This window comes from Acinonyx jubatus, chromosome A3 (genome assembly GCF_027475565.1).
Source record: "Acinonyx jubatus isolate Ajub_Pintada_27869175 chromosome A3, VMU_Ajub_asm_v1.0, whole genome shotgun sequence".
Lineage (NCBI taxonomy): Eukaryota > Metazoa > Chordata > Mammalia > Carnivora > Felidae > Acinonyx > Acinonyx jubatus.
This window is the reverse complement of record NC_069388.1, coordinates 71,199,402-71,220,447: the sequence shown is the minus strand read 5'-3', so window position 1 is coordinate 71,220,447 and position 21,046 is coordinate 71,199,402. Positions and strand designations below refer to the sequence as shown.

The 21,046-nt window shown below is 35.0% G+C and overlaps 1 protein-coding gene across 2 annotated transcripts in view; it reads left to right on the top strand.

Moving 5' to 3' along the window:
• The window catches only part of PSME4 (proteasome activator subunit 4), a 98,351-nt gene that overhangs the window by 34,743 nt on the left and 42,562 nt on the right, over positions 1 to 21,046 (top strand). For both annotated transcript variants that reach the window (XM_027072449.2, XM_053200596.1), the window contains 15 exons: positions 254 to 317; positions 847 to 921; positions 2,048 to 2,170; positions 4,416 to 4,508; positions 5,256 to 5,521; positions 8,052 to 8,238; positions 9,004 to 9,093; positions 10,700 to 10,764; positions 11,025 to 11,175; positions 13,213 to 13,311; positions 13,533 to 13,602; positions 14,098 to 14,165; positions 16,217 to 16,432; positions 16,928 to 17,085; positions 18,034 to 18,129. In XM_027072449.2, coding sequence (XP_026928250.1) covers positions 254 to 317; positions 847 to 921; positions 2,048 to 2,170; positions 4,416 to 4,508; positions 5,256 to 5,521; positions 8,052 to 8,238; positions 9,004 to 9,093; positions 10,700 to 10,764; positions 11,025 to 11,175; positions 13,213 to 13,311; positions 13,533 to 13,602; positions 14,098 to 14,165; positions 16,217 to 16,432; positions 16,928 to 17,085; positions 18,034 to 18,129 — 1,821 coding nt within the window. The remainder of the gene's footprint in view (positions 1 to 253; positions 318 to 846; positions 922 to 2,047; positions 2,171 to 4,415; positions 4,509 to 5,255; positions 5,522 to 8,051; positions 8,239 to 9,003; positions 9,094 to 10,699; positions 10,765 to 11,024; positions 11,176 to 13,212; positions 13,312 to 13,532; positions 13,603 to 14,097; positions 14,166 to 16,216; positions 16,433 to 16,927; positions 17,086 to 18,033; positions 18,130 to 21,046) is intronic.

Genomic DNA, 21,046 nt, shown 5'->3' with positions numbered 1-21,046 from the left:
ATAGGGGTGGTCAGTAATTATTTAACAATGAAGTAGGGGGTTGATGAGATTACTCTTGGCATAAGTGTATTGGAAGTGAAATATTCAGAAAAAATAGTTATTTGTTCCATTAAGTTTGTACATTGAGTATTATTTTTTCTAGGTTGTATAGTTATCAGTAAGAATAATAGATTAAAAAAATACAAAGGATACCTGGCTTTGAACCACTTTCTATAAATCACTTGCTATTCATAACACCATTTTTCTTCTTCAGACTTTGGTTTGATGAATTAATTGGCCTTTGGGTTTCAGTGCAAAATCTCCCACAGTGGGAGGGGGTGAGTATCCTATTTTTTTCCTTCTGACAGTATATATCAGATCATTTGATAAGTAACTTCACTTCCTAGAATTGGCTCTTGGCAGTGTTGTAATTATTTTTTGTTTGTTTTTAAATTCTGTTTGCTGTTTTCTAACAGAAACAGACACTTGTTTGTTTTGTTTTTATCAATATCTAGAAGCATGTGCATGTATTATGAAATGTAAGACTCTGCTTTTGTACCTTCACTGGCACGTTGTTAGAAACATTGTGGATGTTTTCTTTATGCTTATTAGATTAAAATATCTTCTGTTTGCATTGTGAATGATGCTTTGTCATTTCCCTTTTAATAAGCATTTCAACTACAGTTGATTTAAGATGGTGACAATCAAAACTGAAATTTGGAGATTTTTAAAAAATGAGCCATAAACCATGTATTAAGTTGTGTTAATGATGATAGCTGAGAACAACAAATGGATAAGGGGTGTGACTGACACTTATTAATAACAACAAGTGTACTTACTTAATTGTTTTTCTTTTTATACTTTCAGCAACTAGTAAATCTCTTTGCTCGATTGGCTACAGATAATATAGGGTACATAGATTGGGATCCATATGTACCAAAGGTAATTAACATGTGAACATACAACATACAATAGCACTGATAGCACTTTTTGTGTCTTTAAGAAGTGTGTTTTGTATTCTAATTGCTAAAATTTTTTTGACCACTAGTAAAAACATAAAGTTTTCCGGGATAGACCATTTATTTTAAAAAATTAATTGGTTCATATTAAGGTATCAGAAATGTATGATTTTTGTCTTGCCTACGCAGGACATGAAATAGAAGTTTCAGAGTGAGTAATTTAGGAAGTACAAAGTGTATTATTCAGGGTCTTAATTCATACCTTCCAACAAATTTTGGGTATTGTATTTGATTGCTATTCTAGAGTGTTCTCCACTTTTTATGTCACATTTTCCTTGAGCAAATAAAGCTAGAGTGTCTCTAGGTGCAGTGTTCTTAACACGGCAGCTTCTGTTTTGTTTCAGCTGCCCTAAATCCAAGAGGGCCTGCACGGGGTGTACAGGTGATTCTGATCCACATCTTGACTGTAGAGCAGGGAGGCAGAGCAGCAAACATTAAGCTTACTGTTTACCTCTGTTTGTGCTATCCAGTAGAAACTAAAGAGAAAAAGTCATTTTCTTCTACATTTGGGCTCCCTATCTGTTACTAATGACAGGTTTTAAATATAAATTATTAAAATGCAATTAAGATTAAAATGCAAATTCTTGGGGAAAAAATCAAATCAGTGTTAGAATTTTGAAAGGGAAAATAACTCACTAGAAGACAAGTATTTGCATTTATATCTCATTTGTTTGTTTATGGGTTCATGGATACAGCTGCTTCAGATTCATACTCCTGTGACCTCAGTGTCATTTAAGAAAAAGCAAATAGGGGTGCCTGGCTGGCTTAGTTGTTAGAGCATGTAGCTCTTGACCCTCAGTTCCGTGTTGGGTGTAGCTATTACTTAAATAAATAAACTTAAAATAATAAAACATTTTAAAAAGTAGATCTTCTATGTAAATTTTATGGAATATAGCAGTATATAAAACTGCCAAACAGTATGTAATTTTGCTTAAAAACTGATCCAGTGAGAATACATGCACCAACACTAATATATATCACTTCAGTTATTTAAGGAGTTACTTGATACCTATAAATATTTATTCTTAATTCTTTTTTTCTTTTGAAAGATATTTACGAGAATTCTGAGAAGCTTGAACCTCCCAGTGGGAAGCAGTCAAGTGTTAGTCCCAAGATTTTTAACAAATGCGTATGATATAGGACATGCTGTAATATGGATCACCGCCATGATGGTTTGTAACACATTAGTTCTTCTAAATTTTGTGTTAACCATGTAAAAACATAAGCCTATATTAGTATCGTAGTTGGTCATTTGATTCTTCGATATTTTCTGATGTAGTAAGCTAATGTTTCTCAGACCCAGAATGTAGTCATAACACACCATTTATAAATCTCTCTAGCCAATGAATCCTAAAAATAGAGTCAGGGTTTAGAGTTTTGAGAGATTTAGAATATCTAACAATCTCACAGATGAAAGGTCAAGTTGATAATGATAAATGTGGGATTAGAACTTGGGGTTTTACATATGCTCAGTACTAATGCATTCAGTGTTGAAGATGGCACTGAACACAAAGCTAATTAAATAAAGTAATCTTGGTGAAGGGAGAAGTATGGAGGATTACTTTACTGACATCCTTGAAGGAAAGTAAAAATATATCCACATGCTTGGATTTCAGTGTCCTCTTCCAAATAAGAATATTAAAACAATTTCATACTGTAATTTTCTGGATTGTCATTCATTCTCCTTCTACAGCTCTTTTTAAAATTATTATTCTGTGTTTGATATTTTTCCCCAGGTTATGTTGTTTCGTTGTTGTTTTTTCTGTGGATAAGGCAGGATGGTTGTGAGAAGTTTAGCTCTTACATTTTATTCTTAGATTAAAAAGAGAAATTCAGGGGCATCTAGGTGGCTCAGTCAGTTAAGCATTGACTTTGGCTCAGGTCATGATCTCACAGCTCAAGGGATAGAGTCCTGCGTCAGGCTCTGTGCTTATGGCTCAGAGCCTGGAGACTGCTTCAGATTCTTTGTCTCCTCTCTCTCTCTGCCCCATCCCTGTTCGCTCTCTCTCTCTCAAAAATAAATGAACATTAAAATTAAAAAACGAAATTCATTCTCCCCCCGTTTTTGCAATTTCATTATTAAATAGGAAAATCCTATTTTCTTTATAATACTCCAAATGAGCAAAAACATCTGGATGTTTACTATGTTATATCAGCAATTTTTTTTTTTAGGAGCGACAGAATTATATCATGATTAGTATCAACTTTATTTTACTTCATGTTGCTCTTCTTTCTCATACAGTTTTTCCCATTGACATGTTTATTTTGTGTTAGATATGAATATTGAATGTAATAAAAAATGCTAATTATTATGCTAGGATTTTGAAATTTTTGTTGGTTTTTTTTTTGTTTTGTTTTGTTTTTTTGCTATGGAATTATTTTGGTCTCTTTAGCAGTTGACCTACTCTAAATTGAGATTTCATTTCAGCAGGAAGACATGTTCCTCATGTAACTGGACAGTCTACCTTAGGTCTAGGCTGTTTCTTGAAAGATCATCTTGAGAGAGAGAGAGAGAAGGTTTCAAGACCAAGCTGTAGTTCTTTATCCTCAGGGCTGTTCAACTTGATAAGATTGAATACTAACTTTTTTCCTCATTTTTCCCCCAGATCATGTTGTTGTTTGGTGTGTTTGTTTGGGTAATAGATTGAGAAAAAAACTATTTTTCCTTTGAGTCAAAATGTGGTCAAGGGCACCTGGGTGATTCAGTTGGTTAAGCTTCCGACTTTGGCTCAGGTCATGATTTCACAGTTCGTGGGTTCGAGCCCTGTGTCGGGCTCTGTGCTGACAGCTCAGAGCCTGGAGCCTGCTTTGAATTATGTGTCTCTCTCTCTCTCGCTCTGCCCCTTTCCTGCCCGTACTCTGTCTGTCTGTCCGTCTCTCTCTGTCTCTCTCAAAATAAATAAACATTTAAAAAAAAATTTTTTTTAATGTGGTCACATACCACAGGTTTAATCATTTGAAACATTTAGGAGTAATAATAAAATATTTGAATCCATTTATGTAAATCTCACATCTTCATTTCCTGCAATAAGAAATTCACTTCTCAAATCATTTAAGGAATGCTTTTTATGCCTGATGTTAGCACTCTTGGTTATTTTAAGTCTCTCTTACTGACAAAAGTTTTTTCATTGCAGAAGAGTAAAATATGCTGATACCCTAAATTGAAAGATGTCTTTGCAGTTACCTAATTTGGTTTCAGTAGGTTGCCCTTACTTTTAGTAGAGTGTTTTGAATTGAGGATTGTGGGAAGTTTACTAGCAAATTGTTTTTGGCTTTTATTTGGAGGTAGAATTGGTTTTTCTCATCAAGATGGATGTGCACCATGTTGGAGAGTTATATGCAGGCTTGGGCCTATTGATCCCTTCAATTTTCCAGGGTACTGAGGGTACTGATATTTTTATTCTTTTATCTGAATAGGGTGGACCAAGTAAGCTAGTACAGAAACACTTGGCTGGTTTGTTTAACAGCATCACATCTTTTTACCACCCTTCAAATAATGGGCGCTGGCTGGTGAGTATGTTCATTTTTTTATTGTAGGGTTTGGAACTTTTTAAAGTTATGGTCACACATAACTATTGCCTATTATGCAACCTGTAATACTATTTCTGTCCTTCATATAAGTATAACTTTTGGCTATATGTAGCTGATTAAGTTCAGACTAAGATACTGTGTTCATAGAACATAAAAATAAGATAATACTGGTCCAGTAACTGGTGACAAAATGTCACATTCTGGTAATAGAAGGTACAGTCGGTGTGGTTTTTGGTTTTGGATTTTGTTTTCTTTCCACATTGCCTGGTTAGAATAGTTTTTCATGTAATGGAAGGTTCATCTGGTGCTAGAAAATAAAATTGACATTTGAGGGGCGCCTGGGTGGCTCAGTCGGTTAAGTCTCCTGCCTCAGGTCATGATCTCACTGTTAGTGAGTTCGAGCCTAAGAGATCTCCGCATGGAGATCAACATGGAGCCTGCTTGGGATTCTCTGTCTCCTGTCTGCCCCTCCCCTGCTCGTGCTTGCTCTCTCTCAAAAATAAACTTTATTTAAAAAAAAAAAAAATTGACATTTAAAACTAATATTTATTATTATCAGTAATTAATTGATAAAGTATTTTATTCTGTCTAGTTATGCTATGCAGGTGCTTGTAATAGATTGTAAGCTGTTATTTTAAGAAATTTTACTTGGATTGTAGAAAGGAACCATAACTATCTGTGTGGGAAATCAAACCTACCTTGGACTTTTTGCTTCTGTGTCCCCAGAACAAGTTAATGAAACTACTTCAGCGGTTGCCAAACAGTGTTGTTAGAAGATTGCATCGTGAAAGATACAAGAAGCCTTCTTGGTTAACTCCTGTGCCTGATAGCCATAAGCTTACTGATCAAGATGTTACAGACTTTGTACGATGCATTATTCAACCTGTCCTCTTGGCTATGTTTAGCAAAACTGGTAGTTTAGAAGCAGCACAGGCTCTGCAGAATCTTGCACTCATGAGACCTGAGTTAGTAATACCCCCTGTACTTGAAAGGTAAGTGTAGCTTTACATGTTTGGTTGAAGCCTTGGCCGGCCGTTCTGGTTATCTCTTCCCTCTACTCTGCTGTTCTACTTAGTTGTCTGTTCTGTGGCTTCTCTTTTGCTGTCTTGCTACTTATTCCTGTTCCTAGAGGAGAAGCAAGGCATTTTAACCTAATGATTGGTAACTTGATGAAGGTTTACTGAAGAGAAAAGAAAATCGATACTAAATGGGTAAAATATTTTTGAATTATTGGCAAATTTTAGTTTCTGAAGTTTGTGCTTAATAAAGTAAGGGTGCCGGGTGGGCTCAGTCGATGGAGCATGTGACTCTTGATCTCGGGGTTGTGAGTTTCAGCCCCATGTTGAGTATAGAGGTTACTTAAAAATAAAATTGTTTTAGGAAGCAAGCCAGCAAATAAACAAGCTCTGACTGCTTTTACATCAAAATGTGAGTGTCACTAAATATTGAGAACGTGGCAGTGAAAGTGATTTTGGATTTCTTTTATTTCTTAGAAGCAGTGATACAGAAGAAAATTTGACTATCTTTATTATTTTCATGTACTATATAATCTTATATGTATTATTTCCACAATGTAGACTTTATTACATTCATTTTGTTTTGTATGTTGAAATAGTAACAAGTTTTCTGTTTGCCTAGTCACTGTCACATTATAGGCCTTCTGAACTTCTATAATAATACTTAAGCTTTCTGTTAATTCCTCTGCTGTCTGAAGTTGAGCTTTATGATTTCTCTTTTAATGTCTTACTCAAAAAAAAAAAAAAATACTAGTTTTTTAGGGCTAAGAAGGGTCTAACAGTTTGAGTTCCATAAAATAGATTTGTGCAAGGTCCTTTAGTGATAATGTACATGACAGCCTATTATCTTACTTACCATTGAAATAGCATAATTGGGCACATGTGCTTGGAGACAGGTATCCTGTTAAAGATCTTGGGGTGCCTGGGCAGCTCAGTTGATTGAACGTCTGACTTAGGCTCAGGTCATGATTTCACGAGTTCATTTCATGATATATCATGAGTTTGAGCACCACATTGGCCTCTGTGCTGTCCGTGCAGAGCCCGCCTCAGATCCTGCGTCAGGTCCTCTGTCCCACCCCCCTTTTCATCCTTCTCCTGCTTGCGCTCTTTCTCTCTCAAAAAGAAACATTAAAAAGATAAAAAAAAGATCTTGACCAAAATAGGTCTCCATTATTTATAAATTGCCATAAATATTCAAGTTGTCCCCATTGCCATAAATATTCAAGTTTTACCTCATTTTCCAAACCTCTCCCTTTTTTGTGTGCACTTTGGGGGCACTGAAACTCTCCCAGTACATATAATTTAATTAGGAAATAGAATGGGGAAATTAGGCGCTTTCTACTCTGTCCCAACCCCCAATATTCTCTGCACTCTGGCCTCCATGTGGTAGCGACACTAACAGTTCAGTGGCAGTTCCCTTGATGTCTCTTGTTGAGGAGAGACATACCTTTAAGAAGGGACTTCAGTGTTTTCCAGCTGATGAATTATGTAGTGAGATACATTTTTAATAGAAGGAACGAAGTTTATATACAAGTAAAATTATTCCAACACATTTTTCTTTAGTTTTCACTTTTTGGACAAATTTAATAGCATATTGAGTGATACATGCTTGGCCAAGAGACATATAAGAGACATATTTTCAAGTTTTCTTTTATAAAAGCAAAAGTACTTTAAAAAGTAAAAATGTAGAAAATAAATTTTAGGCATTTGATTTTAGATCTCCTTTGTTAAAGAGTTGGTTTGTTTTCTTCATCTTTTAAAGTAAGCATAGGTTTGTTAGGTTTTTTTACCCCTGTTCCAAATCCTCTGTTTTTCTACTTATGATGAAATTTCCTTTATTATTTACTTTTTCTGTATAAGAGAAATTTAAAATGACTGCATTTTAGACTCCCTCCCACCCCCCACAGGATAGATTCTCAAAAATGAAATCACTTGTCAAAGAGTGAATGTTCTTGCCTTGTATTTTACTTGATGATCAAAGACTGTATATGTATTATTCTCCCTTGTTTATGCACTCTAGTGTCAGGAATCTTCTACTATGTTTCTAGAGCAGATTTCCAATTTTAAAATACCAGTCTTCTAAAAAGTATAAGAGAAATTTCAGGGTTTTAGTAAAGATTGTTTTTCGAATAAAAGGGAAGAGTGGGATAATTATCACTTGCTCTTCCTGAATTCTGATAGCCACTGACCATTAGATTAGATGCATTCCTATTGACATAGGGAAGTAGATTCAGCTGACTGAAATAATGCTAGATCTTGCCAGTTTATGTTCTTTTTCACTGTGAAATATGCATGGAGAGCCATGGTGAGGTGGCAGGGGATTGGGGAAACATGTACCTTTCCTTTATGTGTGTGATTCTGTTAACTTATACTCACTCAAAAGATTCTGCTAGCTACCAGCCTTAAAGCCAACATGTAGTTTATGAATTTGGGAGATTTAATGTATTGTGCCTTTTTATCTGTGATGGAATCTTTTTTTTTTTTTTAATTCTGTTTTCAACTGTAGAACGTATCCTGCACTAGAGACTTTAACAGAACCTCACCAGCTCACAGCTACTTTAAGTTGTGTAATTGGAGTAGCCCGCAGTTTGGTATCAGGGGGCAAATGGTTTCCTGAAGGTCCAACACACATGCTACCTCTGTTGATGAGAGCATTGCCTGGGGTGGATCCAAATGACTTCAGTAAATGCATGGTAAGCATATTTATCATTCTGTTTTGTGTCTGAGTTCTAATTGTGTGAGTTGGCATCCTGTTAAGTTTTGTTTAGAACATAGTTCAGTGTAAAATTTGTTAATGCTAAAAGGATTATATCTGTAGATGCCCAAGTTTAGATCTGTGGATGGTTAGTTGAGCTATATGTCATCCTTCAGAAGTAATGTGCCATAATCTGGATACATTTAATGATCACAGGATTTTTTCAACGCTTGCTATACATTTACTATTTTCTTTAAGTAGAGATATTAAAAATCAGCATGTGATCATTTGTACTTCCCTTCATCTACACTGATGACAAGGGCACGATAACAGTTGCTGGGTGCAAAATGCCAGATCCCATTTATACACACCTCTCCTGACTTAGAATTTTGGCTCACCTTCCCTCTTCCCCAATCTGTAGCTTTTGCTTAAGCATTTCCTTTTTATCCTTAGTTAATGTTGCATCTTTGGGTGGGGGGCAAAGTTAACTTTTGATTGACAGAGAGTTGGAGAATGTTGTGCTTAAACATAATAAATAACTATGGAAGTAAATTTAATGTAACTTCATTACTAAAGTAACAGCTCCTTAATTATGAGGAATCTTAAAATGTTCAAATCTAAGTAAAAAATTTCCTGGAATATTACTGTGGTATTTCCCTTAAGATAATTTATTTGGGTACTTTTTTATTGTAGCTTATGGTATACTTGTATTTTTGAATTAGAATTACATAATTACTGTTAAATTTTTTGCATCTTCCCACAGATCACATTCCAGTTTATAGCAACATTTTCCACTCTGGTGCCTTTAGTAGACTGTTCATCTGTACTACAAGAAAGAAGTGACCTCACAGAAGTAAGGATGCTTACTGGCTGTAGAAAGATTGTTAACTGAGTTGTAACTCTTATGTAAATGCATAGTAATATTTTTTTTAATTTTTTTTAATGTTTATTAATTTTTGACAGAGAGAGAGAGACAGAGCATGAGTGGGGGAGAGGCAGAGAGAGGAAAACACAGAATCTGAAGCAGACTCCAGGCTCTGAGCTGTTAGCACAGAGCCCGACATGGGGCTTGAACTCACGGACCGTGAGATCATGACCTGAGCCCAAGTCAGATGCCCTACCGACTGAACCACCCAGGCACCCCGCATAGTAAAATTTGATAGTTTAAATACCAACAGTTTCAGATTACTATTTTGTGGGGCGCCGGGTGGCTCACGTCGGTTTAGCATCCGACTCCATTTCAGCTCAGATTGTGATCTCATGGTTTGGATTCTATGTCTCTCCCTTTCTTTCTCTGCCCCTATGCCTGCCTCTCTCTCTCTCTCTCTCTCTCAAAATAAATAAACATTAAGATTACTATTTTGTGATTAGAATGATATAAATGGAAGGCCAGGTCATTGGTAAGATAAACTGCAGAGCACCCACCAAATGCTGTAGGTCAAAAATAGGCTATTTTTTGGGGCGCCTGGGTGGCGCAGTCGGTTGAGCGTCCGACTTCAGCCAGGTCACGATCTCGCGGTCCGTGAGTTCGAGCCCTGCGTCAGGCTCTGGGCTGATGGCTCAGAGCCTGGAGCCTGTTTCGGATTCTGTGTCTCCCTCTCTCTCTGTCCCTCCCTCGTTCATGCTCTGTCTCTCTCTGTCCCAAAAATAAACAAACGTTGAAAAAAAAAATTAAAAAAAAAATAGGCTATTTTTTTATTTGTTTATTTTTGAGAGAGAGACAGACATTGTGAGTGGGGGAGGGGCAGAGAAAGAGAGGGAGACACAGAATCCGAAGCAGGCTCCAGGCTCTAAACTGTCAGCACAGAGCCAGACAAGGGGCTCGAACCCATGAACCATGAGTTCATGACCTGAGATGAAGTCAGATGCTTAACCGACTGGAGCTACACAGGAGCCCCAGAAAATGGGCTATTTTTGTAAACAACTGACATCTGGAGGTGCATTTCAATTTTTTGTCACTTTTAATTTTCTGTTAAGCAAAGGTAGTGGTGGGTTTTTTAAATTTTGTTTTTGTTTGGTTTTAGCTTAGGAATAAATGTATTGAGGGGATTGACATCTAATGAACAGACATTTTTTCATTACTGACTGATTCTTCTAGAACTATTTTCTTTATTGTAGGCATGTTTCTACTTGAATTTTGTCATTTGAATATTCAAGTCGTAAGATAATTCTTTATACATACACTAGAAGTTTAAAAACTGTAGTTACTGAGAAAGATGGCTATTTGACTTCTATTTTGGGCCCTTATAAAGTAATGCTAATTGCTGCTTATTTTGGTTCCCGGAAAGGAGTAGGTTGGGTTTTTCTAAATTGATAGGTGGTACTGGTACTGTTTCTCATCGTACTCAGTATAATAATGTAGTGTTAAATCTATTTTGTAGGCCATAATTGAGTTTCATTAGTTCTGAGAAAAAAATCAAAGGCTATTTTTAATTTTTCTCCTCATTGAAATGTCATAGGTGGAACGAGAACTTTGTTCAGCCACAGCTGAATTTGAGGATTTCGTCTTACAATTTATGGACAGGTGAGTATGTGCTCCAGACCCGCTCTCTATTAGACATTGAAAGAAATGACTATCCTGTCCAAACAACTTCAGTCTCTCTGCATAACTACTGTCCTGGGACCGAGCTTCTGAAGTTATAAAAGGACAAGTGATATGTGAACCTGCACAAATTGCATAGCTGTCATTCGAATAGTCATGACAATGGAGGGTTATCTAATTATCATCAAAAATGTCAAACTAGTTCTTAGTTGCTAAAATTATCCTTTCTTTGGATTATTTAGATGTTTTGGACTTATAGAAAGTAGCACATTGGAGCAAACAAGAGAAGAGACAGAAACTGAGAAAATGACTCATTTGGAGAGTTTGGTCGAATTAGGTCTGTCTTCTACGTTTAGTACAATCCTCACACAATGTTCCAAAGAAATATTTATGGTAAGAGTCTCATTGCTGCAAAAAATTAAATCCCAGTCTTGTTTTCTTTGTTCTTTTAAAAATTGAGCTTCAAGTTACTTTAAATATTATATCATGCCATTTATCCTTGGTTTCATACTAAAATTTGAAAAAGATGAACAGTTGATTCTCATTATATTTGCAAATTTCATATTTGCAAATTCATCTGCTTGCTAGAAGATTTGTTTGTAATCCCAAAATCTGTACTCACAGTGCTCTTGTGCAGATGTGTAAATTTGGCAAAAATTATGAGTTGCACGTGTTCACGGCTGAGGTTGAATAATGTAACACACTCTGCCTTCTTGTTTCAGCTCTAATACTGTAAGCAAGCTTTGTGTCTATTAATTTATTTATTTTAGAGTTTATTTATTTTTGAGAGAGATAGAATGTGAACAGGGAAGGGGCAGAGAGGGAGAATCCCAAGGAGGCTCCACGTGGTCAGTGCGCAGAGCCCAACGTAGGGCTCGAACTCAAAAACCATGAGATCATAACCTGAGCCAAAATCAAGAATCGGGTGCTTAACCAGGTCAGCCACCCGGGCACCCTGGCAAGTTTTACGTCTATTTAGTGCCGGGTTTTCACATTTTGTGCTTTTTGTTGGGGATTTTGTGGTTTAAAATGGCCCCCAGGAGTAGTGTTGCAGCACTGTCTACTGTTCTGAGCGTAAGAGAGTTATGATGTGCCTCACAGAAAATAACATGTTTTAGATGAGCTTTATTCAGGCATGGGTTACAGTGCCATTGGCTGACTTCACTGTCAGTGAATCAACAATATATATTAAATACACATAAAGCAAAATTATATATTTATCAGTTGATGAAAACCAGAGACTTGTTAGTACTTAATCCTGCATTTCCTCTAGGAACAGTGATTCAGTATTTGCTATATCAGTGCTCAAAGCAACTTTATAGAATATATTACATATAACAAGAATTGACTGCATTTTTTTAATCAATTAAATACTGTTTGGGAGGAAAGTTTTGGAAATTGTTTATGCCATCACATGATAGAAATTAAATCCCAAGTATAAAAATCTGGCAAACTGTAGGGGTGCCTGGTTGGCTCAGTTGGTTGAATGTCTGACTCGGTATCAGCTCAGGGTTGAAAGCTACCAGTGCAGAGCCTGCTTGGGAGTCTCTCTTTCTGCCCTTCTCCCTGCTTGCACTCTTTCTCTCTCTCTCTGTCTCAAAATAAATGAATGAACTTAAAAAAAAAAAACCCACAAACTATAGTGAATGGGAGTTTGTGTGTCCTCCCAAGACATTCTGTAAACATTCAGTTATTCAGTATTGGTTGACATGTATAGTGTGGTCTTTAAGACCAGACTTTACTTCCGTTCATGTTTCATCTCCCTTCATCTGAGATTATGACTGTTCAATGTATTTATCTTGGGTAAAAGCTAAACTGCTTTACAGATGCATGAAGTATTTACTGATATATGTTAGTATAGAAATTAATGTAAATTTTCTCATTTAACCAAAATCTTTTGAAAGGAGTTGTGGATTAACGATCCTGAAAATTGTAAATGTCAAGAGTCCATTCTTTCATTCGGCAGTTCTGTGATATGATTGTAAAATTGCTTTCTGTGATGTGATTGTAAAAAAGCAGGATTCAAAACCTGCTTCCAGGTCTTTTAGAGTAGAGATAAATATTTATAGTTTGTAGCATTGTCAGAATGACAAAGTCTAAATATTAAGTACTCCAAAAACTTCCCTTTGTTGTGTTGGATTAGCCAGCAAGATAATTTGCATTTGCTTCCAACAGCTGTAGTTTTGTGTTTAATGTTTCTGTAGGAAATAAAATCTTGTGTCTGAAATGTTTTGTTCACGTTAGGGTTTTGTGCAAAGATTGTTCATAGATCTTGATGTTATATTGAATTATTTTTGTAATTCAGATGGTTAAATTTCCTACATGGTTTTTTTTATAGTCTGAATCTCATTTTTCTTTTATGGTTCATAAGATGTTTAGTTTTCTTAAAAATGCTCATAAGACATTTTCATTTCTTACATATCTTAATAGGTCGCCCTTCAGAAAGTTTTTAATTTTTCTATTTCACATATATTTGAAACAAGAGTAGCAGGCCGCATGGTGGCCGACATGTGCCGTGCTGCTGTAAAGGTGAGTTTGGTTTTTTTTTTGGATGAATTAATGCATCAGTAACCAGCAGGTTTATATGGTTACTTATTTTTAGACATGTTTGTTATAACTTACAATATATCGTTCTTTCAGTAGCAGCTTACAACCCTTACTTGCCTCTGAAAATAGTGTTAGGGTATACTTTGTGAGTGTTGAATATTCGTGGCCTTCCAGAAAACTTACTTATACAAATTTGTTTTCAGTGCTGCCCAGAGGAGTCTTTGAAGTTATTTGTTCCTCACTGCTGCAGTGTTATAACTCAGCTTACAATGAGTAAGTCATAAGGTTACTATTCTGTATTTGCAATTTTAGGTGAATTTTTTTTTTTTTTTTTTTTTTTTTTTTTGGTTTCTAGAACTCTGTTGATGAAAACAGATTCTGTAAGCTAAGCAATAATTAAATTAAATCTTGTAGTTTGGGACAGGGATTACTCAAATTAAGGTATCATCCAGGTGACATCTTAGAAATTTTACTTTGTTAAATTAGTATTTTCATATATACAAGAACCATTCAGAGGTTGCCATAAAAAAATATCAGTTATTTTGTGAGAACTGGAGGAGCAGGAGTCCTGACTGATGTGTTTATTTTCTTGCAAATTGAGTTTTTACCTTTTCTGGAGCAAGTTCAGCCACATGAGGAAGGAATGAAAAGTCTCTCAAAAAGAGAGTCTTCTCAGCTGTTAGAGACACTAAAGACAAATATTGAAAAATGATGCATTTAAGTTGGATACATGGTTCTCTTTCCTTGATACTGTTTTGCCATTTTTAGATGATGATGTGTTAAATGAAGAAGAGCTAGATAAGGAGTTGCTGTGGAATCTTCAACTTTTGTCTGAGGTATTGTAAGTCTTTGGATTAAGGAAATAGTAGTATGTAAATGTTGGCTTGGTTTTAGAATTTCAATTTTTTTTAATTGACATAAAAATATGAAAAATCTTAAGTTTTAGAAATTTCTTGATATGGCTACAAAATCAGATAATGTCATTTTCTTGTTATCAAAAGAGTGATATTGGTTGATGACTTCCCATGTGCAGCACTCTGCTTTTTACTGATTAATTCTGATACTAGTAACTTTCATTGAAAATTTTACCATTTTGGCAATTCTTTTTTTTTTCCTTCCCCCGTCTACATTCTAAATTTGGCTCTCAGTGAGACTTCATTTTCCTTTATGGGTTAGTTCACTGGGTAGCAAACAGAGAACTACAATTAAGTTTTGTCTCTTTGAGGAGATAGACCTTTTTTTTCCTTATGAATTATATCTACATTTAATTAATTTTCTAATTAGTTCTCATTAATATATAAGGAAAGCATATACATACATACATATATGTATGTAAAACTAGTTTGTTTGCAGATTTCTTATTGTTTCTAATCAGTTATCAGTAGATTTTACATCTTTAAAATTTGTTTTTTAGTTAATATATGTATTATTTAATTTACATCCAAGTTAGTTAGCATATAGTGCAACAATATTTCAGGAGTAGATTCTTTAATGCCCCTTACCCATTTAGCCCATCTCCCCGCCACAACCCCTTCAGTAACCCTCTGTTTGTTCTCTATATTTAAAAAAAAATTTTTTTTAATGTTTATTTATATTTGAGAGAGAGAGAATCCGAAGCAGGCTCCAGCTCTTAGATCAGCACAGAGCCTGATGTGGGTCTTGAACTCACAAGCTGTGAGATCTTGACCTGAGCTGAAGTCGGACACCTAACCGATTGAGCCACCCAGGTGCCCTGTTCTCTATATTTAAGAGTCTCTTATGTTTTATCCCCCTCCCTGTTTTTATATTATTTTTGCTTCCCTTCCCTTATGTTCATCTGTTTAGTATCTTAAATTCCTCATATGAGTGAAGTCATATATTTGTCTTTATCTGACTAATTTCACTTAGCATAATACCCTCCAGTTCTATCCACGTAGTTGCAAATAGCAAGATTCCATTCTTTTTGATTGCCGAGTAATACTTGTGTGTGTGTGTGTGTGTGTGTGTGCGCGCGCGCGCGTGTACACCCCCCCACATCTTCTTTGTCCATTCATCCATCGATGGACATTTGGGCTCTTTCCATCCTTTGGATATTGTCGATAGCGCTGCATTGGGGTGTATATGTTCCCCTTTGAAACAGCGCACCTGTATCCCATGGATAAATGCAATTGCTGGGTTGTAGGGTAGTTCTATTTTTAATTATTTGAGGAACCGAAGAAATAAACTGTTTGGGAAAGGATGGTACTATGGTACATGAGAGCCTGAATTCAGAGAATGTGTTTTGATCTTAAAAAAGCATTGTTAGCTGCTATTTTGATATTTGCATTTTACTGGTCCCATATGATTTTCCCTTTTCCTATTTTTCTGATCTTTTTGTAAAGTAGCATACGTTAATGTTTAAAATAACATACATATATGTTTCCATAGGGGAATAATATAGGTGTTTTGCCAATTTTCACCCTTATGTGTTTTTCATGTAATAAACTTTACTTCTGGGGTGCCTGGGTGGCTTAGTCAGTTGAGCTTCTGACTTCGGCTCAGGTCATGATCTCAGGGTCTGTGAGTTCGAGCCCCGCGTCGGGCTCTGTGCTGACAGCTCAGAGCCTAGAGCCTGCTTCAGATTCTGTGTCTCCCTCTCTCTCTGACCCTCCCGCCCTCGTGCTCTGTCTTTCTCTGTCTCAAAAATAAATAAACTTTACTTCTCTAGACCAAAAAAAAAAAAAAAAAAAAAAAAAAAAGAATTGTTAGAATATACTTAAAATGACAGTCCTAAAATGAATTAAAGTCATTTGAAGAGACACTGTTACTATTTTAGGCTACTTTAGTAGCTAAACATTGTCCATTGCATTAATTATTGATTCTTAATCTTTTCACCAAAATGTCTTGAACTATTTTCTTCCTCTTTTAGATTACTCGAGTGGATGGGAAGAAATTGCTTCTTTATAGGGAGCAGCTTGTAAAGATTCTCCAAAGAACCCTGCACCTGACCTGTAAGCAGGGTTACACTCTGTCTTGTAACCTTCTACACCACCTTCTTCGCTCTACGACACTCATCTACCCTACAGAGTACTGCAGTGTGCCAGGTGGCTTCGACAAGCCTCCTTCTGAATACTTTCCTATAAAGGCAGGTGTTGTCAGTAATCAAGATTTCAAGTACATATTGGGCTATTTTTCTAAGGATTCAAAGTGTGAGAGTTTTTCTTGTGTATAAAGGTATCACTTCTTTATCTTTAAAGTAGATTATTAAGTTTATTATTGGAATTTTTAAACTTGGAAAGTGCAACATAGCCCTGGAACAGCCTAGTTTTCTTCTTTTTTGTTTGTATATGAAGTGAGTTGGTATGCTATTTTTAACCTCTAGATTCCATATAATTTTATTGAGGAACTCAGTAGACTCACAGAAACTCAATATTGCTCTTAGAGTTGAGTGGCTCTTCAGGGAGACCTTTTTCTGGAGTGATAATGAAGGGGGGTAAGATGTTTTCATGCCCTTTTTTGTGCATTTTTTGCTACCTTAGGTTTGGATTACTTCCACATTTTCTGGAAGACCTTTTATGTTACATGTGTATGTTCTTTTTTCAACTTCTCAACTTGCTGAACAAATGCTATTTTTTTCTAGGACTGGGGTAAACCAGGGGACTTGTGGAATCTGGGCATCCAGTGGCATGTTCCTTCTTCAGAGGAAGTGGCTTTTGCATTCTATCTGTTGGACTCTTTTCTTCAGCCTGAGCTCATCAAACTCCAGCACTGTGGTGATGGCGAACTTGAAATGTCTAGGTTAGTTTTCTTTCATAACCCGGAACTGTTACATAGTTGCAGACTAAAATCTTTGTGCTTTTCCTTTCTCTGTAGTGTACCCGAATGATTTATTTTCAGTGTGTGTTTATATCTGCCATAAATGCAATTAGAGAACTATTTAATATAGAGCAGTATAACAAATTCCTTCATGATTTTTAAGCCTTTTAAATAGAAAAACTTGGTTTTTTTTTCTAGTTTGCTTTTTGTGACTTCTACTTAGGAGTTTAGCTTGAGCATTTTTTGGGAAGTGTATGGAAATGCCTATTTTTCTAGATTCAGATTAGATGCTTTTTTAGTTTTTTTTTCTGTAATTCATATTATTGACATTAACATTACTTAGTGAAATATCTGAGATGTTTTTCTTTTCCAAGAGGCTTTAACAAGGAACAATTATTTAAGATCATTAGACTTTTATAGTTTAAATCTTTGAAAGTTCCTAAAATAATATTAAGAAAGTTACTATGTGTCAAATACCAGGAAATTTTGATAAGCAAATTCAGTAGGAATGGAGAAGGAAAGAAGTACAATTGATGACTGAACTGCTTTTTGGAGTAAATGTTTAGCTAGTCCATTTTTGAAAGATGAACTATGTTGGGAGATCTTCTGTAACACTGTTTTCCCTTTTTGTTAGTGGTAGTGATCTTTGGGTGAATAGGTGATTGCATTCAGAATTGATTCACAAAGGGTAATCACTTGTTGTTACTTGTGATTATTTAGAGCTTGTTTAATTGTAAGCAGGTCTGTATTACTAGTAAATACTTATTTCATTATCTTGTATTATTAAGTGGGCCTTAAGACATTTTTTTACCTTAATATTGTATATCCCCACTTAAGGTTCTTGTACTCCACCCTAGACTCTAGAAGGCCTCTTGTTAGAAGGGGATTTGGAGTCTTCTAAAGTATGAGGATACCTTTTGTCTTTTCCAGAGATGATATTCTACAGAGTCTGACTATAGTGCACAACTGTTTAATTGGGTCAGGAAACCTCCTACCTCCACTGAAAGGAGAGCCAGTTACTAACTTGTAAGTAAAAATAACCACTTTACATATTTTGCTGTTTTGCCATTTGGCATGATTTTAAGTCTTAGTCAAATAACAAGTCACTGGTTTTGTTATTGTTGTTGTTTCTGTATCACTTGAACCGTTTTGTCATTGTTAGGCCAAAAATACCTGAGGCAGAATTTAGGTCTATAAACTTTAAGGCTTTATTCAGTTTTTCATGTGATACCAGTGTAGGATAATTTTCATTGTTAATCGGTTTAAAAATATTGATACTAAGTTCATCCTGTAGTTTCTGAGTTAAGATAAAATGCTCTTTAAAAAAAAAAAAATTCCTTTTTTTGGTCAGCAATCACTGTTCATTAAGGATTTTACTGGAAAAATCTGAGTGTCTTTATAAAAATTTGTTGAATGTTATTTTGAGCTTTTAAATTCTACTAAGTTGCTTTTCTGATTTTAAGTGCTTTTCAGACTATAACTACTGTGAATGAATGTCTTTATTTAGTCCATTGTTAGTGCAACCATTTAAGTTGAAAAATTGAGTTTAAATGAAATCAGCAATATCTAACTCTAGCTCAGTTATTAAGTAGATAGATGCTAGTTTCAGATCTAGTTTCATTATACTGCCTTAGATCATTTTCTCTCAACATCAACATCTCCTTGCTGAGCAAGTTCATGAAAATCCCATAAAAACAAGTAAGTAACCCCTGCCCCTCAAAAAACACAAAGGGAGGAATTTGTTGATTTGCAACAAAATTCTTAAACACTTCAAGGAGTGGTTTTAAAACATGGCTTGCTTGTGTTTCACATATTTTGTATAATCATTGCTTGGAGTCCTGCTTTCTCATGATTCCCATTTAATTTCCTTTAAAAACTGTTCCTAGGCATTGAACTTTAGATTGCTAATTAGATTTAAGAGGGAGAAGTAGGGTCATCTCAGGTAAGGAAATGTGTTTTAAATTTGTCTAGGAATTTGCTGAGTTCTTTTAAAGCACTTTTGGTTTTCATCAGTATTATATTTTGATCTAAGGGCAGTTTTACCAAAATTCATTTTTGTTAAGAGAGATTGATTTTAAACAGTATTTAAAAATGAGAGACCTATGGAAATGGTTTTGATTTTCCTGATGATCTTAGCAGTATGTAATATAGTAAGAATTTAACTCTTATGGCATGCTAAAAACCTACTTCATATATAACAGATTTATTACATCAGTAAATTGAGTTCTTCTATAACATGTTGACTTTGAGAAATATGGTAGTTTAATCCAATAATTTATCTAAGAGCAAAAGCATGTATCTTCTGTATATATGATTAGCAGATTTTTAGTATTGAGTTATCCTGAGGATGCACTGCTGAAGGGTCCAGTCAGGAGACTGACAGGTTTCTGTGCAGTTCATATCAGTATGCACATGTGCCATGTGCACTGTGATAGGGAATCGGAGGAAGGTCTTTATCCTTTGAACTAAGTGCACATCAGGACAGAAGTTCCATATTTTGGTTATGATAAAACCAATTAGGTTTGTATATAATGAAATGCATTTTCAATAAAGAGAAGAATACCATGTTGTTAACATTTTATGAATGCCATGGAATAGAAATAAGTAGACTGTTTGCCTATATTATTAGACATGATAAGCCTTAAAATGGATCTTGAGCATCTTTATAGGTTTTTCCCAGAAAAATTGAGAAGGAAAGATAATTAAACTGGAAAGTTTTGTGTTTCAGAATTTTCACTTTCAGAGTGAAATTTTAATACCCTAAAAGATAATGAAGTAATAAAAAATTTATATTTAGTATAAATACGAAATGTTTTCTGGTATATTTAATAATACTTAATGAAATAAAATACAGAACGAAACTTAATTTGTTTTAATCATTGAGTGATATACATTTTTAGGGCCCTTTATATATATATGTAATAGTTACATACATGTAGGCAGGGATAATGATTATACAAAGTAGAATCAAAGATTAATGAGCAGCCTTTGGCCTTTGAATTGCCAGAAGAGGGGGTTTATAAAGTCTTATAAAGGCTTTTAAATAATTCTTAACAGAATCCTTCCCTTTAAAACCAATTTCTATCTGGTGTCTCCTTCATCTGAAATTTTAATTTATTTTGACAGCATAGGACTTTTTACATTTATTTTCTTTAACATTCCAACTTTTTTTGCACATAGCAAATTAGTTGTCACTGAAGTATCATAAAGTTAGCTTTATAAATTTAAAAAATTCTTATTCTAATATAGGTCTGTAATTGTTAAGATTTCTTAAATGTAAATTGATTTGAAAAAACTAATCAGAGTGCCTGGCTAGCTCAGTCAGAGGAACATGCTGACTCTTGATCTCAGGGTCATAAGTGTGAGCCCCATGTTGGGTGTAGAAATTACTTAAATAAATAAAACTTAAAGAAAAAGAAAAAACTAGTCAAATAATTTCAGTTGATGATGCCATTGTTTTGTGATAATAAACCACATTGCCTAGTGTGAAGGAAGAATATCTGTAGCATAATTCTTGGAGATTATAGCAGCAAGTCTCTATAAGAAACAGAGTCAAATACCAGGTAGGGGAGAAAAGGAAAGGTATAATTGTGATGAATTAGTTAGATGCCTAAGATGCCTGAGGAAATCACTCTTGTTAATAACAAACACTTTGGCTGTGGTATTGTGGGACATGGTGTATTTTCTGAAATACCAGACCAGTTTTTGGAAGCACCTACCAACCCAATTCTTTCTTTAAAATTAATCTTACATTTTTCTTATATAAAACTCAGTTAGGTAAAACGGTCCGGCTACTTAATTTTTTTCATCAGATCTTTCATTATTAAATTAGGTTTGCACGTGGACTAGTAGTATTTGTCTTCTAGAAAATTGCAATAATGAGAAACTGGGAACTTGGTTCAGTTCTGAGTTTTCCTGATCTTAGTTCCTGATAGAACACATG